Genomic DNA, 18,932 nt, shown 5'->3' on the forward strand with positions numbered 1-18,932 from the left:
GCACAGGGAAACAGTACATTATATTGTAATTACTTTTATACACTTTCATTTTTTCTGTTACTGTTCCTTTAAATAAAATGGAGGAGTGGTACTACATGCGTTTTGCTCTGGGCTGGTGCATATTTTTTATAAAAGGAGCACCATTTATTGGCATGTGCCTATCAACACGCCAAATGAAGCTTTCCTTGTTCTTTAGGGAAGATTAATGCCACCTTTAATTAGTAAGTCTTCCAAATGCACTTTGAGCTTATACCTTAACAAGCACATTTCTAATCTGAGGCATTTTAATGTAAGAAAGAACATGCTGAATTGAGCTAACATGGTACCCATCCAAAACAATTGAACAATACTGTAAGAAAACTGTCAACGAAACATCCATATATCATTTATTACACAAAAAGAGGGGGAAAAATGTGCTTGTGCCAGCTGTTTCACTTAAGAGGAGCAGTGAGCACAGCAGCCAGGAATAAAATGTCAGGAACCAATTACTTTTGCCTTTGCTGGGTAAATTTTCTGCGATAAAGGAACGATTTCATTCTCTGAACTGATCATTCCGGTGATTTGCAGATCTTCTGTGAATTCCAGTTTGGCAATCCCTTCAAAGCATTTCTTTAAGTGAGGCTGCACTCTCAGCGGGTCTTTGGTTTCCGATAAGATTTCCAGCAGCTCGTCGTTGGAGAGGAAGAAAAATCTTAAAAAGGGAGAAACGCCGGAACGTTAATGAGCATCACTTAAATTATTATCAACACCGTCTCTGTAGTTCTGCGAAACCTTGGCTGGGGCAATGAAACAGCGCTAGTGAATTCTGTTAGCACCTCTTCCTCTGTACTAAATGTGCCAATGGCTGTTTAAAGTTTAGCTCTTAAAAAAAATGTCTGTAAATATGTTAGAAACTTTAGTTTAATGAGGATTATCAAATAAACTGGCTTCTGTATAAACTAACTTCCATGGGAAAAATGAGAAATTCTAATTTTACCTTAACCTTGATCTCTACATGCATATGCATATACACAAGGATGGGATCAAAATAATTATGAAGTAGACAGTGATATTCTGAGACAGCTGGCAATAAGTCTTCATTTTTTATTGTTTTTAAGTTATAAACAGTAACAATAGCAATACAATTGTAGCCTCGAAAAGCAATAGTTGGGTAGTGATGAGCGAATTTTTTCGCCAGGCATGGATTCGCAGCAAATTTTCAGATTTTGCCATTGGTGAATTGTTTAGCAAAACTTCCAAGAGAATTCACCTCAGAAAAACTTGTTGCGTCTCAAAAAGGGCGCGGCCACATAAAAAAAAGATGCAGGGGACAAAAAAAGTTGTCTGCTGAGTTTACTTGGAAGGGTTGAACTTTTTTCAACCCTATGTAACTATGTGTCTTCAGCCTAAAGAAAAACTAAAACCCAAAAATGAATATGGCTAGAAAAGCTACTGTATATTTTATATTCTGAACTGTAGTAGCAAAGATGTTTAGCAGCACTATAACAGGTGTTTGCCATCTTATTATCTTTTGAGTGTCACTGAGTGCACTCTGTGCTACGGTCGGGTGCAGGCACATGTAGCCGATATACACGCGAGATAATGCAAAGTCTTGCGTTTTCATGCGTATATCGGCTACATGTGCCTTTTGTCCGAGCATATCTCATTCATTTGGGTGCGGGCACATGTAGGAGGCGTAGGGCGGAATTTTCAGCAAGCGCTTTTACGCTTTCTCAAAATATCCGCCCTACGCCTCGTGTGGCATTAGCCTACATTTGTATTTTTTTTAGCATTCAGTGCAGGAGATCAAAGGGAAATGAGGGACTTTTCAGTAAGAATCCGGGACTGCTGGTTGAGCTGTCAAAAGAGGGACTGTCCCACGAAAATCGGGACAGTTGGGAGGTATGCACCAAGCAGAAAATGAGGTGCATCTGTCATTGAAGCTGATGCTACATGGCTCCTTATTGCGTTCTAAAGCAGAATGTACAGGTGAGCTGCCATGTAAAATGAATCTGAATTAATAATGAATGAACCTTGTATTGTGATTTTTAGATTCTATTTGGGGTTGTAATAAAAGCAACTAAGTTTGCCCAGGAGCAGAAACCTATAGCAACCAATCAGCAGGTAGCATTTACTGGTCGCTTGTTTCAAAACAAACATCATATTGGATGCAATGGTTTATTGCAACAGGTTAAACATAGTGCCTGGCATTACACATGGGGGTATATATACTATATAACGTGGGTGGGCCCCTTAGGTTGTCAATAAAATGGTCTACCTTGGAAAGTACAGTCTTTTCTTCTCCAGATAGGTATTGAGACCCTTCTGAATATCTTCAAGCAACACATTAGATTCCTGAAGTCTTCCTAACATGTTATCCTGTTTAGTTGCAATGAGAACTCTTGTATCCTTCACCTAAAGAAAGAAATATTTAAAAGTCAACAGTGGTTTTATGATGGCTTTATTATTTTGTAGAAGATTGAGGTGCTTTGCAGTTGTTTGGAAACAAGTGTGTGCATAAAGAGATATGAACACTGAATGCTGATTCTGCAGAATACTGGAGAAGAACGACCTCTCAGTAGCTCCATATGCAGTTCTGTATTTCTGCTATTTAATAAAAACCACACAAGGGATATTTCCACACACTAACAGGCATTTTGGTTTTATGGAGCTAAGCCAGTGTGCCATCCAAACAAGCAGGGTGCGTGGATCATGTGCCATACCTAATTATGAGCATGAAGGCTTTGTACTTAGATGTGACACTTATGTTTCTCATTGACACTGTAGCGCATACATAAGGATGGGGCACTCTAGGGTGATGATAATAAGCAGCAACACCACAAGTGAAGAATGCAATTGTGATAAGCACCTTTTTAAGGCTCAGAAGCAGGAGCTTTTAACACGAAAAGGGATAGTAGGCCCAATTCTACTTGCCATATGTCCAAATTGTGGCTTTTCCTTGTTGATGCACAGTATACAGTGTACAATATAGCACATATGTTTTCAGGCTTTTGGGTTTATCTCTATTGGGGTGTAACATCTGGTCAGGCCCCACTTGTTCATGACAATATTATGGCCAATAATAAAATTCAAATAGCCATGACTTTATAAGCATTATTGGTCTTAAAAGTGATGGAAAGAAAAAATCACTGGGGGGTTGTTTATATGTCAGACAAATGATTACAATCACTTAAGATGCTCCTCTTTGCTGATAAATTATTCTAACCCAGGGTTAAATCATTAAAGGAATAGTTCAGTGTAAAAATGAAACTGGGTTAAATAGACAGACTATTATCAATATAGTTAATTAGGCAAAAATATAATCTATAAAGGCTGGAGTGGGCACATGTCTAACATAACGGCCAGAACTCTACCTCCTGCTTTCAGCTCTCTAACTTCTAACTGAATCTGACCTGCATGCTCACAAAATAATTGAACAGTTATGTCCCATCTGCCCGCCCCTAAAGTCACTGACTAACTAAGAGGTTAGAGAGCTGAAAGCAGGAGGTTCTGGCTATTATGTTAGACATTTGCTCACTCCAGCCTTTATAGATTACATTTTTGCCTAACTAACTATATTACAAATATTTTTTTATTTTGTGCAGTCTATCTATTTTACCGGGTTTCATTTTTACACTGAACTGTTCCTTTAAGAGCGCTTCTCCACAATCTTTGTCTGCTTGCCAATAGCGCTTTAGGCTGTGTGCAACTGTCTGGGATTGTGCACATGTGCAATACAGAAAATGGGGCCTACAATTCCATAGCTCCAGCCACAACTCCATGCTCTAAAACTTGTAGCAATTTCCCACACATTATTAAGGGCTTAAGCAGGATATGAGCTGTAGTCCAACAACCATAGAAGTAGATTGTTGGGTGTTACATGGTAATTTCAGTATTTTATATAAGATGGCTGTTATAGCCTAGTAGGGATGGGTTCCATTGCCATTGGAATGGTAGGGAACCTTTACTGTCCCTACTACCTGTTTATTGTTTGGCATTGCTTGTCCTTTAGGCTTACCTCGGAATGCCTGCCACAAACCTCTCTCACAACAAACCATATTTTGTTTGGTAAATAAATGAGTTGTCTTCCTTATGGCTTAGTTTATATACTGCTGAAATGATCAGCACACAGAATCAGTAGCTTACTGCAGCTCAGCTAAATTAGCATGCTTTTAGCACATGCTTATTATCAGTAATACATTCATTTAATGGACATGAAAATGTATCCAGGATATCAGCATATTTATTTACTGCTGGAACAGCTTTTAAGTTCTTGGATGCAATTACTTGAACATATTTAATATTCTATTTTTTCAGTTTGCATACAGGGGAGGGGGGTTTGAAAATAAATACCAATTTCTATTTTTTTATTCACAACTAATATTTGTATTGATTTTTAAAGGGCAAGTAACACCTACTGTAAGAGGGATATTCAATTTGCTCACTTTGCTGAGAATGTAGAAGTGGCCAGCAGGGGTTGTTGAAAATTAGCAAGCAGAAAACGAGTTTACATGTCACAAATGCTATAGGACTACTATAGGGCTGTGTACCAGTATATACAGTATACTACAGGTATAGGATCCCTTATCCAGAAACCCATTACCCAGAAAGTTCCGAATTATGGAAAGGCCATCTCCCATAGACTCCATTATAAGCAAATAATTCTAAGTTTTAAAAATGATTTCCTTTTTCTCTGTAATAATAAAACAGATCCTTGTACTTGATCCCAATTAATATAATTAATCCTTATTGGAGGCTAAACAATCCTATTGGGTTTAAATGATATTCAAATTATTTTTTAGTAGACCTAAGGTATGGAGATCAAAATTATGGAAAGATCCCTTATCCGAAAAAGCCCCAGGTCCCGAGCATTCTGGATAACAGGTCCTATGCCTGTATATACAGTGGTGTGAAAAACTATTTGCCCCCTTCCTGATTTCTTATTCTTTTGCATGTTTGTCACACAAAATGTTTCTGATCATCAAAAACCGTTAACTATTAGTCAAAGATAACATAATTGAACACAAAATGCAGTTTTTAAATGAAGGTTTACATTATTAAGGGAGAAAAAAAACTCCAAATCTACATGGCCCTGTGTGAAAAAGTGATTGCCCCCCTTGTTAAAAAATAACTTAACTGTGGTTTATCAATTTCAATTTTCAATTTCAATATCAATTTCTGTAGTCACCCCCAGGCCTGATTACTGCCACACCTGTTTCAATCAAGAAATCACTTAAATAGGAGCTACCTGACACAGAGAAGTAGACCAAAAGCACCTCAAAAGCTAGACATCATGCCAAGATCCAAAGAAATTCAGGAACAAATGAGAACAAAAGTAATTGAGATCTATCAGTCTGGTAAAGGTTATAAAGCCATTTCTAAAGCTTTGGGACTCCAGCGAACCACAGTGAGAGCCATTATCCACAAATGGCAAAAACATGGAACAGTGGTGAACCTTCCCAGGAGTGGCCGGCCGACCAAAATTACCCCAAGAGCGCAGAGACAACTCATCCGAGAGGCCACAAAAGACCCCAGGACAACATCTAAAGAACTGCAGGCCTCACTTGCCTCAATTAAGGTCAGTGTTCACGACTCCACCATAAGAAAGAGACTGGGCAAAAACGGCCTGCATGGCAGATTTCCAAGGCGCAAACCACTTTTAAGCAAAAAGAACATTATGGCTCGTCTCAATTTTGCTAAAAAACATCTCAATGATTGCCAAGACTTTTGAGAAAATACCTTGTGGACCGACGAGACAAAAGTTGAACTTTTTGGAAGGTGCGTGTCCCGTTACATCTGGCGTAAAAGTAACACAGCATTTCAGAAAAAAAACATCATACCAACAGTAAAATATGGTGGTGGTAGTGTGATGGTCTGGGGTTGTTTTGCTGCTTCACGACCTGGAAGGCTTGCTGTGATAGATGGAATCATGAATTCTACTGTCTACCAAAAAATCCTGAAGGAGAATGTCCGCCCATCTGTTCGTCAACTCAAGCAGATCTTGGGTGCTGCAGCAGGACAATGACCCAAAACACACCAGCAAATCCACCTCTTAATGGCTGAAGAAAAACAAAATGAAGACTTTGGAGTGGCCTAGTCAAAGTCCTGACCTGAATCCTATTGAGATGTTGTGGCATGACCTTAAAAAGGCGGTTCATGCTAGAAAACCCTCAAATAAAGCTGAATTACAACAATTCTGCAAAGATGAGTGGGCCAAATTTCCTCCAGAGCGCTGTAAAAGACTCATTGCAAGTTATCGCAAACGCTTGATTGCAGTTATTGCTGCTAAGGGTGGCCCAACCAGTTATTAGGTTCAGGGGGCAATTACTTTTTCACGCAGGGCCATGTAGGTTTGGATTTTTTTTCTCCCTAAATAATAAAAACCCTCATTTAAAAACTGCATTTTGTGTTCACTTGTGTTATCTTTGACTAATAGTTAAATGTGTTTGATGATCAGAAACATTTTGTGTGACAAACATGCAAAAGAATAAGAAATCAGGAAGGGGGCAAATAGTTTTTCACACCACTGTACTGTTATGCCAGAAAGAAAGCTAAGGTAAATAAAAACTGCCCAAATCTGCTTTGTGCTATTAAATAAAGTGCAATAGGCACCCCCAGCTTAGCACTGCCTGTAAAGAAGTAATAATTTAGGGGGATCGACTGAAAAGAAGAGGGAAGCCAAATTATTACGCTCCACACTTACTTTCCCTAATCCATTGGGAGGTAGTTAATAAGAGTTTATGTTCTATGTACATTGTTTAATGAAAGCAAACAGCCATTGTTACCATAGTTAATTGGTCTTACATGTCTATATTCCCTGTGTGCAATTAGTTGGCCTTATTGTGATAAAGCTTAAATGATAAGTTAACTTATAGTATGTTATAGACAGGACTATTCTTAGCAACTTTTCAACTGGTCTTCATTTTTTATTTGGTATAGTTTTTTCATTGTCTTCCTCTTCTGACTCTCTCCAGTTTTCAAATGGGGGTCACTGACACCAGCAGCCAAAAACCTACTGATCTGTGAGGCTACAATTTTATTATTATTGTTAATTTTTATTGCTTATCTTCCTACACAGGCACTCCTCTATTCATATGACTATCTTTCTTTCAGACCACGGCCTGGTTGCCGCCAAAATTCCAAACTGGAAAGGTTCTGAACAAATAGCAAAATAATTTAAAGTCCACAAATAAAAAATAAAGACCAATTACAAACTGTCCCAGAATAGTACTCTCTACATTATACTGAAGTTAATTTAAAAGAGAACAGCCCCTTTGAGGAAGTTGATGATAGTCGGCCATATCTGTACAACCTCACTTTGGGGTTCAGCTGGGCAGATCGCCACTTTCGAAAGGGACCATTATAAAATAAAAGCACAGCAGCTATGTAATGATATCATGTCTGGCATCCATGGCCCAGTTATTTGCTCTGAACCTCCTCTGGATCACTGGAGATGGACACTAATTTATTGTTGAACAACTTGGCTGCAGGAGAATAGGTTATTATCTTACAGTAGCCGGTACTAAACTGATTAGTGTGCAAGCACTTCTGTTCCTTTATTAGTGAGCCAATGTTTGTTTATATTATGCAAGATTGCAATTAGTGGGAAGATAATTTGCAGGTAATTAAAACTGATTTCTTTATTGCTAGTAGACTTTAGATTTAGATTAATGAGCTATTTTTAAAGTACAGATGCCAACTTCTTGGCTCCCAGGAATGGTTTTGTGCACAGTAACTTGCTCCCAACAGCATCTGGGATTCTAAGGGATGATGGGCAACTTAGTATACGCTACCTTGGAGTTGTATTTTTGACACTGGAGCACTGGTATGTAAAGGTAGTTTACCTTTGAGTTAAGTTTTATTATGTTATAGAAGGGAAACTACCCCTTTAATGTAAATTCCTGGTGCGAAAATGTATGCACAGCCTTGTGAGGAAACTTTGGGCTGCTACACATTGCGTATGTTTTCCTACTGGTTATTTACATTCATACCCATGGAAAGAGAACTTCAGATGTTTTGTCTCCTGCACAGGAGTTGGTTAAATGTCTTGTGTGCCAGTACCTTTAGGAGGGCAAGCTCTAGAGTCTAGATCAATAATTTCTGTATTTTTTGGACTCTAGATCACATTTGGTCAAGGTATGGGATCCGTTACCCATTATCCAGAAAGTTCCGAATTGCAGGAAGGCCATCTCCCATAGATGTTATAAGCAAATAATTCTAATCTTTAAAAATGATTTCCTTTTTCTCTGTTATAATAAAATAATACCTTCTACATGATCCCAACTAAGTTAAAATCAATCCTTATTGGATGCAGAACACCCCTATTGGCTTTATTTAATGTTTAAATGATTTTTTTGTAGACTTATCCCTTATCTGGAAAACTCCAGGTCCTGAACATTCTGGATAATGGGTTCCATACCTGTATATGAAAACATTGCATTATCAGCTTATGAGGAAGGGATTAAAACAACACTCTATTCAAATTTCTTCAAGACTGCATTCAGGTCGGCCCCTACATTTGGGAACCACTACTCTAATATATATTTGAAGTTTCAAGATGTCCTCCTGATCATTTAGGCCCATGTGGCTTAAAGGGGACCTGTTACCCACACATAAAAAGCTGTATAATAAAAGTCTTTTTTTTTTGTTAAATCATCCATACCTGTTATAAATGTATTTGAAAATCTAAGCTGTCAATTATTATGTATTGCCTGCCCCACCTCTATGCCTGAGGCACAGAGGCAGGGCAGGCAATAAAGCAGCTCAGATTTGATTACAATTACTTCCATTACTTTCTATTAGATGGCAAATGCATGGAATTTTGGGTTGATACAAAGCTTGCCTTAATAAGTGTTTACAAAATAGCACCTCTCTGTTGGCCGTGACTGTAAATTCCAGGACTGAATTGAAAAAAAAAATTATATAGTGTAAGTAAAGTTTATTTTGATGATAGAAAAGGATTTGGAATTATTTTTTAGGATAACTGGAACAGAAGTCAGCTGCTTTTTGAGACCACATAGCTGCAGCAAACAGCCCCTGCGAAACAACATATACATCTACATATGGCACTGTACTTCAGCTTTTAATAGGCTGTCTGTCAAGTACAACTTGAAGCCATCAGTCAGTGCACTGTGGAGTCTGTGGAGTCTGACATATATTTCTGGCATATGCTTTGTTCATAGATGTTTTGCTATCTAAATAATTCAATAGTCTTTTTAATAATATTAATATTACAGAAGAAACTGATGGCTGTACTTACTGCCTCTACCATAATATTCTTCCAGTAGCTGTCCACAATGCCAAACTTTCGTCCTTCCTCTGGCATCTGTGCAATAATATCTTCAGAACTGAATATCGGCTCCAAGTAGAGCCAGGTTGCTTGGCACTTTAACCAGGCATCCATGATCTCCTGAATCAGAACAAGAGTCTGCTCCCATTCCTAGAAGGTATATTCATTACTTGTAGCCATTCTTGTTAATAATATTGTACCTATGATTAACAAATGACAGATGCTTCATATACAGTGTATAATTATATTTGAGTTGCCTTCCCTACAGGGGCCAGGTATTAGAGGGATTATCTGTACATCTTCTTAGCAATCTTCCATTGCTTTGCTGGAGCAACTTTGTAAGGAAGGTGAGCTTTAAGGGTGAAGACACACTGAACTACTAGTAGCAGCTACTTTTTCAGGGCTACTAAACGCCATAGACAATACTGAGAATTGCCTCTGCTAAAACACACGTAGAGTGTTATCAGTAAATGATCAGCATTGTCTATTTTAGTAGCCACGACAAGTAGCTGCTACTAGTAGCTCTGTGTGTCTTCAAAAAGAGGTAAAAAGGGGGTAAAAAGCTCATAGAAAGGGCAGAAGAACTCTACAGAGACAGGAAACACAAACAGAAAGCAGGTAGTAACTAATGGAAGAAATCTAATAAAAGGGGCAAAGTTTCCTCTATATTTTGGTTGCATATTAATAGCTATGACGGTTCCCCCGTGAATGCTATACTAAATTAAGCAAAGAAAAAACACAGGGCTGAATGGTATTAATAACTGACACTGTTTAAATTAATTATTTGCTATTTTAAAACATTTAAAAACTTCAGTGCCAGTCTCATTAGAAACAATTACATGTCGTGGTGTATTGGAGGAGACCATTGCTAATACAACTCCAGCTTACCCTGGCTTCAGCTTCAATGGGTTTAATGAAAGGAGAGCCACACATGGTCTGAGTTTTAATTATGTGATCATCGAGCAATAACTGGATATCATCTACAGCAGACAAGATACTTGTACTCTGTGAAGAAAATAAAGGATGCATATCATTTCTGTTAATTCCCAGCAAAATTCACAGTTTATTTCTATAATTATTAGAACAGAAAACTAATTTCAGCACTAAATATGATAACTGTGTTCTGAAACCGAGTGTACTGTTTCTTAACAGAGCTAGCAACCACCCCCATGTCATGAGGGAGATAATGTTCCACTCCAGGCCTTTATGAGACCTTACATCCCTGCCCTGAATCCGCACCAGCAACCCATGCTTAATCGAGCCCAAAGATTCAGAAGTTTCCACTAGGCTTATCTACCCACACTCGCTGTGCTCCTACTGGTGATCTAACATATAGGTGGGGTATAGGTGTAGATATCACCAGAGTGGATGGAATATTTCTAGTCTTGTCATCGATGGGTTGGAATGTGTGTGGTGACTTTATTGTAAGAAAGGAAAGTTTCAAACCTGTTCTAACACCCTGCCCAAGTCCCTTAGGTTTTGGGTCAACCCAAGAACCACTACTTGCTAGCAATGATCTGTTTCAGCCATTGACAAACCAATAATGTGATGGCTCCTTGTGGCCATAAAAATAGTAAATCAATATTGTGTTATTTATTTCATACAGGTATGGGACCATTCGGAATGCTTGGGACCTTGTGTTTTCCAAATAAAGGGACACATGCCTTTAGGCTAATAAAAACATTACAATATTAATAAACCCAATAAAAATAGTTCCATCTGCAAACCTGGAAAAGGGTAGGACTTACTGATATCTAGGTAGGGCTGGCAAGGATGTGTTTGGGTATAAAGCCCTTGACTTGGTAGGGGTATAGTCTAAAATTGTGTTGTCCAACTTATTACAAGTAGTGGGGCAATAACTTGTAATACAGCATGTTTGAGGGCTAGATTACATTAAAATGGAGATGTCATACAGTGGAATATATGGAGCCTATGAGCAGGCTAGGGGCCAAAAAAATCCTTTGGAGGTCCAAATCTAGCCCACAGGCCTCCAGTTGGACTGCACTGGTCTAAAACCTCCCAGAAGTAGACACTGCAGCCAGCGGTGTGTATGTGCATAACTGGGTGGTTCAGGGGGACACTTTACAATATTACCCTTTTCCAATCAGGAATTTTGTGAAATGTGGTAGCCTCCCTGATCCCCACTCTTCTTTGCACCACAGATTTCTTTCCTTGGATGGTATCATGCTTATTCAACCCAGTTTTCAGCTGATACTACTACTGTCCCTGTATTCTTTAGCTGTCAGGGAACGCTGAAAGTTGTAGTTCAGTAACAGCTGGAAAGCTACAAGTTATTCTGCCCTTAACCAAACTAACAATAATGATGGCTGTGCACAGAGCTCAATTCCTTTAAAAATCATTTAGCAGCAGGGGGGGTTCTGAAATGTTAGAACTCAACTTACATTGAAATCATACTGACACTCAAATTGCCTGGATTAATATAATTTCAGCACAACTACACAGTTGACTCTCCTACGTGCAAGTTAAGTAGTGCCACATCCCTACAGAATTAACATGTCTCAGTTTTCCAGTGTATAAAACCCATTATATATCATTAAATACCTTTAGGTCACACATTAGTCAGTGATGAGAAGTTGGATTATAACAGTTGGGTTAATGGAATGTACAGTGCAAGCTGTATTTGCTTTTACATACCTTCCAGCTTAGAGCTACGCACTTTAGAGATGATGATAATAATAATAATAATAAAACTGTAATTGTCTTAGGGGGATTTGAGTTTGCTGGAATCAGCACTATCTACAATTAATAACTGGTGCCTCGGAAGACATGCACCTTTGGTATGGCACAATGAGACACATTAATTATGATTTGAGGTTTGGTTTAGGTAAAGGAATGTAAAATAGTACAAGGAAGTTTTTTTTATCGCTCCCATTTTTTTTTGGTTCATGCAGGGTGAGTCTAAAGGGAAAGTCATTTTTTTTCTTTCCATTTACTTTTCAAATTTCAGGTACAAGAATTATTGTTTTCAAGGTTACAAAATATTGTTAGGCCCTTTTTTCATAACAACTTTAAAGCTATATAAAAAATATTGTTGTAAGAGAGTACTGAGGGTCATTTATAAACACTGGGCAAATTTGCCCGTGGGCAGTAACCCAATGAAATAATTGCATTTATTGTTCTACCTGCAGCTGGCTGAAATCACTTATTAGTTGCTATGGATTACTGCCAACGGGCAACTTTGGCCAGTGTTGACAAATGAGCCCCACTGTGCTTTAGGTAGGGGCAGAATCTCGGCCTGCGTTTAAAAAAATGTAAACCTGTCTAATCGATTGTTGATGAATGTAATGATAAGTCGATTTTATCAGATCGTCCTAAAATCGACAAAATCTGCCCATGTATGGCCACCTTTGATGCAGGAGCATCCTGGCCTTGAAAGACGTTTTTAACCCCAGATCTCAGCGTATTTAACTGCTGGCTGCCCCCTCTCCCATACACTTATTTATTAAGTAGAGTGAAACCTCATTTTTACATACACAGTTTTTTATAGTCCCACCAATATATAATGCATAATAATTTTCCCTGATTTTACACCATTTTTCCTTGTCACCTGAAAAACGTAAAACAGAGTTTCTACTGTAAATAAAAAAAAAATTTTTAATTATTGTCCTCTTGCACGGCTTTGCCTTCTTTCTGTGGAATATCTAGTGTACAGCCTTGGACAAATTACAGTATCTCATTTATATGCTACACTTATTCACCTTATTATACCAGTCCCTTATTATTGGAACATAATGTGCTGATTTTTAAATAAGAGGGATAATGTCTCCTTTGGGATGAGGACACTTAATGATCGGAGTAAGATGGGTACGCTTGGGGCAGCTTCTGCTTGCAAATCCCTATATCTCTGAATGATAGTTCATTTAATTCCCTCGTTTCACAGTAACATAGTTCCTTCTGCTTATATGAATAGAGCAATATATGAATAAAAATAATTAAAAGGCAATGTGCAGTGTCCTGGCATCTCCTGCATATAGTATAATGCTGTGGATTGCCCGTTCCATGCCTTTAAACAGTCATTACCCCAGTACTTGTGAATCAGTTTGTATGCAGTGTGTATCTACTGTGCTGGGAATGAAACCAACTAGACCCTTGTACTTTCTTACAGAATGGATTTTTTGTGGCAGTTCGGTTCATGCCAAACACCCTTCTTATTTCTTTGTTAATAGAGGGTTTTTATTTAAAACACTGTAATTTGCAATGGAATCACAGGGAGAAATGAATAAAGATGCAGAGTGGTTTCCTGCCAGAAACTACTGAATTATTCAGTCTTTTGTATCAGACCCACAATTTATTTCGCTGCTGTGGAATGTAATTAGATACTGTAAATTGGTTACATTTAAGGAATCAGTGAAAATATTTTGGCTCCAGTACAACTTCACACTGAACAGAGTGCTGGGCTCTTTTACAGAATCCCTATTGATATCAGCAGAGCTCTCATTTGAAAGTATTAGTATTACTGTGTTGACTAAGAATATGAAGAACTTTCCTAAAAAAAGACATGTTAACCAGTGTATTCTTTTTGTTTATTTGTGCCTAATACCCTTCTTTCTCTAAGCTAAAGAGCCCTACATGATCAAAGCTGGTTGGGCAGTCTGACCAGCTTTGAGCATGTAGGGCTCTTTAGCTTAGAGAAAGAAGGGTTTTAATGTTGGTCTCTATAAATATATATTTCATAAACAAGCTCATATCTAAAACCCTGCTTCATATAAATAAACCATTTTCATGAAAATATATATTTTTTTAGTAGTATGTGCTATTGGGTAATCCTAAACAGAAAATTGCAATTTTAAGAATTATGGTCCACCCCTGGGATCATAGGACATATTCACAATGCACACAAACAAGGCACACATACATGCTAGGCTTCATGAGCCAATGAATGGACAGAGTTCTGCCTTTTGCTTCCACACTCCTCTGATCTCTGAGGGAGCACACAGCCCATCACTAAATGGTGGATCAAGGGAAAGCATGTAAAAGGACAATATTTACTGATATATATATATATATTCCAGTTTGGCGAGATTTTTCTTTAATAGGCCACTTAACATAATATAACTATCTGTTGGTTAAGTATTCATTCTGGGGGTATATTTTTCCTTTAACCAATGGCTCTAAGCTTTGTTTGTATACATCTCTGGCTAAATATCAGGTCTGCAGTGAGCAGCAATTCCATTTGATGTGTTAAAAATAATGTCTTTCTCTCTTTGCTGATGCCCCATAAATAATATTCCTCTCCCTTTCTACTGCCCGTGCATATGGAGAGGAAAGGAGAGGGCCAAAGTGTAATCTAGATGGTTTATTATGAGCACAACAGGGACATAACAGATTATGGGATTCCCAGGATAAGAAGTCACTGTTGCATCTCTAATTGCTAGAAGCCCATGTGATTTTTTTTTTTTTAAAGATTTTATTTTACATTTTTGATTTTTAAACACAACAACATAAGGGAACAATCCCTTTAAAGAAAATAAGAGGAGAAGAGAGAAGATCAAGAGGAGTCGAAAAAGGAAGAAGAAAACAAAAAAAAAAAAAAGGGGGGGAATGAGCTGGGGGGGGGTGTATAACCCAGGGGTTATATTTGTACAAAGCTAGGGAAGGTACCCTGTGTCTTTTTTTTTTTGCTGACTGTTCAAAGTTGGTTAAGGTGGTGTGTTTGCCAGGAGCCATGCCCCCCATATGGCCTCAAATTTGTCTGGGCATCCGCGGGCTTGATACACTAGTTTCTGTTTCGGTAAGGAGTCATCAATAAGCTTTTTCCAGAAGTTCAGCGAGGGTGGACCTGTAGATTTCCAATGTAGTAACAATGCCTTTTTGGCATAGTATAGCAGTTGTAAGAAGCACAGTTTGACTGGGGGTCTCAATTGTAGGGTGTCCAGTATACCTAGTAGGCATAGGCTGGGTGACAAAATATTGGGAAGTGCCAGTGCCGACTCAGCATAGCTGAGCACCTCTCGCCAAAAACCCTTTATTACTGGGCATTCCCAAAAGACATGGTAGAAGGTCCCCACCTCATTGAGACATTTAGGGCGCAGATCAGAGGCCCCAGGATATATTCTAGCAATTCTTTGTGGGGTAAGATCTGTATATATCTATCTCTACTGGAAATGGTTGTTTGGGGTACCTGTTCTAAAGCATCCTTCCACATCTCTTCCTCTAGGCCTGGTATGTTTTCACGCCACTGTTGTTTAACCTTATGTTGTTGGGGGGTATGTGTTTGTGTTATTATTATGTACATATATGTTAGTACTTTCACCAAATCAGGTCTGCGGAGGTATCTCTCCAGTGTAGTTTCAGTAATTGTTAGCGGCCTTGTGGGGAATTGCGACTGGAAGGCATGCTTTAGTTGCAGATACTGGAATAACATGTTCGTTGGGAGCTGAAATTCAGCTCGAAGTGCATTGAATTGTTTACATTCCCCCTCCACCGTGATGTCTCCTAATGTCTTTATTCCCGCTGCAGCCCACCTGGCAACTTTAGGCACTGTTTGGAAGTGTAAGAGGTACTTGTTGCCCCATATAGGTGTCCATTTGGACCATACAGGTTGTCCATTTTGAGCTACTTTAAGTGCCTTCTGAAAGGACTCTACCACTGTTTTTATAGGGAGTGTAGTTTGATAATACGGAGAATTGCCCCTGTAGGGTAGTTTGGCTAGCGCCTCTAGGGATCCTAAAATGGTGGCCTCTAGCACTAGTGCTCGGTTGCCCATGTGATTTTGATTCATTTGCTATTGCAAGGCCTGTGGGCCAAATACAACCCTTCTGGTTGTTTTATGCGGCCCCTGGTGCCTGTGCCTGACTGTGCAGCACCAATCGCCTGACTGCACTGTGTCTGTGCCTGACCGTACAGTATCTTAATAAAAAATTTGGCCGGCAACATAGCCTGTGTTTTAGATTTCGATCCCCTTATGTGATTGAGTTTGACACCTCATATATAATGTATTCATGTGATTCACGTTTTATTGCCCTCAAACGATAATCAGACTCTCAAAAATTGGGGTTTTGTTTACTTTAGCAAGACTGGAATATGAAAAGGAGAGGGTCTGGTTAGAAAGAGAAGGAATAAAAAAGTAACAATAACAATACAATTGTAGCCTCACAGAGCAATAGTTTTTCAGCTGTTGGGGTCAGTGACCCCCATTTGAAAGTTGGAAAGATGCAGAAGAGTAAGGCAAATAATTCAAAAACTATAAAAAAAAAAAAAAATAATGAAATGAAAACTAACTACAAAGTTGCTAGGAATGGGGCAGTCTATAACATATTAAAAGTTTACTTAAAGATGAACCACCCCACCACTTTTCGTAAAAGGTGAACCACTCATTTTAACATCTCCCTTCCTTCTTACCCCCATAAATCCACTTATTATTGCTAAGAAGCCACATAATATTTTTATACTGTCTTAATGTCCCTACTAACTATATTTGTGGGTTATATATATATTATATATATGCAATCCTGACTGCTGTGGGTTGCTTTACAGTATGTTTCTTTATACCAAAGCCAAAGAACGACACACAGTTGTATGCACAAAAGATCATGGGGGTAATTTACAAAGACCCCAGACACACACAGACAAGTGCATGAGCACTAATAGGTGCAAAATTGTGCCACTTGGTGCTCATTCACTAAGCACATTTTGTGTGGCCTCTCTTTTCTGCCTATCTACATATATACATACAATAGTAACTGCTACATCTATTTATTTTCATTAAATCTTCCTAGTTTATGGGATATCAATAGCCAAGCTCAGCGTCAGACTAGGTATCCAAGCCCCAGGGGTTCCCACACCTACTCAGTGGCCCCCCGCTCACCCTCTAGCCAGACCCTTTTTCCCTGAGCTCCTATACTTACTTTGTCATGATCGGGGGGAGATAAGGCAGTGGGGGAACAACAGTACTTACAGGTATCAGGCCTGGGTTGTCAGAACCCACCAGGACCGGGGCCCAGCAGGTTTTTTTTCCCAGTGTCCTGCCTGCCCAGTCCGACTTAGCCAAGTCACCTACCAGCAAAGGTGTTTCTATAGACCTCAGTGGGCTTAAACCCGTTTTATGATCTCATTATCGTGTAACTCATACGTTCCATAAAAACCAGACATAGGTAAGTGCTTTCCACAAAAAAAATAACTACATTACACTCTGGTTGTGCATCCACCATCAGCTGTTTCTTTACTCTCATCCAAGATCCAAGATCAAGCTAAACAGTCAGCTTCCAGCGCCCTCTTATTCCCATAAGAAAGATTAGGAGCCATGTCTCTTAGTAGGCCTGTATCAGACAACAGGCAGTGCTGGCTCACTTGGCAGTCTTGGCACAGAAGCCTGTTAACAAGCTCTCATTGCTCAAATATTAAAAAGACATGACTTGCAAAAACTAGGAAGGAGTCAAAGACACCCTCTAAGAGAGAATGATGGTATTGAAAGCAGAAAAGAATAAAGAATAAAAGGCGGTTTTCTTAGGAAATGCATGCACTTTTAATAAAGATGCGACTGTTAATGGGCTAGAATAACAATAGAGTTACTGCATATTTCCTTGGAGTAGCTGTAAGGCTAGAACCAGGTGTAGGCAGACTGTAGGCATGTGCTTTGGGGTGCAACTGACGGAACTTGAGTAGGGAGAGCTGGGAGAATGAGAAGGGGCACTGCTGTGCAAGAAGGCAGGGTGCAGATCAAGTGGCCAGGGGGCCCTCCAAAAAATGGGCAATAATCAGTTTTAGACAGAAAACTGCCCCATATAAGTTATTTGTTAATGTAACTGCAACTTACCCTCTTTGCCAACACCCTCTCACTGATATCAGATTTTAATATGAAAGTATACATTAGTGTTTCACATTTATTAACATAGTAATATGTTTGGTCCAGTCCTTTATAGTCATGGTGCATGCAGCAATTTTGGCCCTGGATCTGTAGGGCCTGTTTTGGCAAACAGCCCTCTCAGTTCTTATATAAAACGATAAAATAAACACTCTTTTGTAACACTGTTGTAAAGCCATGCTGATGACATGCAGAGGATTAGCTCAGCAGAAAAGTCTATTACATAAAAGTGGTGGGTGCATCCCTCACATGGCCTCCGCACAGATGATTGTTGGCAGAGAGTTTTTTTTGTGACATAAACATGAATTTCTTCCTATTCATAGCTACTTGTTTATATCTATAACCTTTTGTTGCACTAGTAACTGGTTATTATATTATAATAAGCAGAACCTATTATTCTCTGTCTATTAAGAAAGTACATGTCAATATCCTATGCACTGGATAAGCTGGGTTTACAACAAATTATACCTTTCTATTCAGTGACAGACTATGTAATTATTTTAGCTGTGAATATACTGTACCAAGCTAAAACAATTTAGGGCAAAACAGTTGCTCTACAATTACAGCGATTGAAATCGGCGCAGTAGCAGCCCACCCACGTGCCAAGCTTTGCAAAGCAAGCCCACCAGGAGCTAATACTTACAGTTTCTCTGTATCGAATAAAAACAAAATTGATGTTGGACCATTCTGATTTCATCTTTTCCAAAGCTTTCTCTAGGGAATATTCCTTGCTGGCTGATGCGCCAATCTGCTCCAATCTGTATCACACAAATACAAAATGATATACAATAAAGTTTTTAAATGTACTTTCCCCACCCATGATTTTACTGCATATATCTG

The 18,932-nt window shown here is 38.8% G+C and overlaps 1 protein-coding gene across 1 annotated transcript in view; it reads right to left on the reverse strand.

The window, feature by feature from the left end:
- Window positions 1-18,932, reverse strand: part of dnah3 (dynein axonemal heavy chain 3) — a 189,556-nt gene that overhangs the window by 85,455 nt on the left and 85,169 nt on the right. Inside the window, exons 20-24 of the mRNA XM_012971313.3 lie at window positions 18,736-18,850; window positions 10,157-10,273; window positions 9,239-9,418; window positions 2,258-2,394; window positions 490-691 (exon numbers count right to left, since the gene is read on the reverse strand). Coding sequence (XP_012826767.2) covers window positions 490-691; window positions 2,258-2,394; window positions 9,239-9,418; window positions 10,157-10,273; window positions 18,736-18,850 — 751 coding nt within the window. The remainder of the gene's footprint in view (window positions 1-489; window positions 692-2,257; window positions 2,395-9,238; window positions 9,419-10,156; window positions 10,274-18,735; window positions 18,851-18,932) is intronic.

The sequence above is a fragment of the Xenopus tropicalis genome, chromosome 9 (assembly GCF_000004195.4).
Source record: "Xenopus tropicalis strain Nigerian chromosome 9, UCB_Xtro_10.0, whole genome shotgun sequence".
NCBI lineage: Eukaryota > Metazoa > Chordata > Amphibia > Anura > Pipidae > Xenopus > Xenopus tropicalis.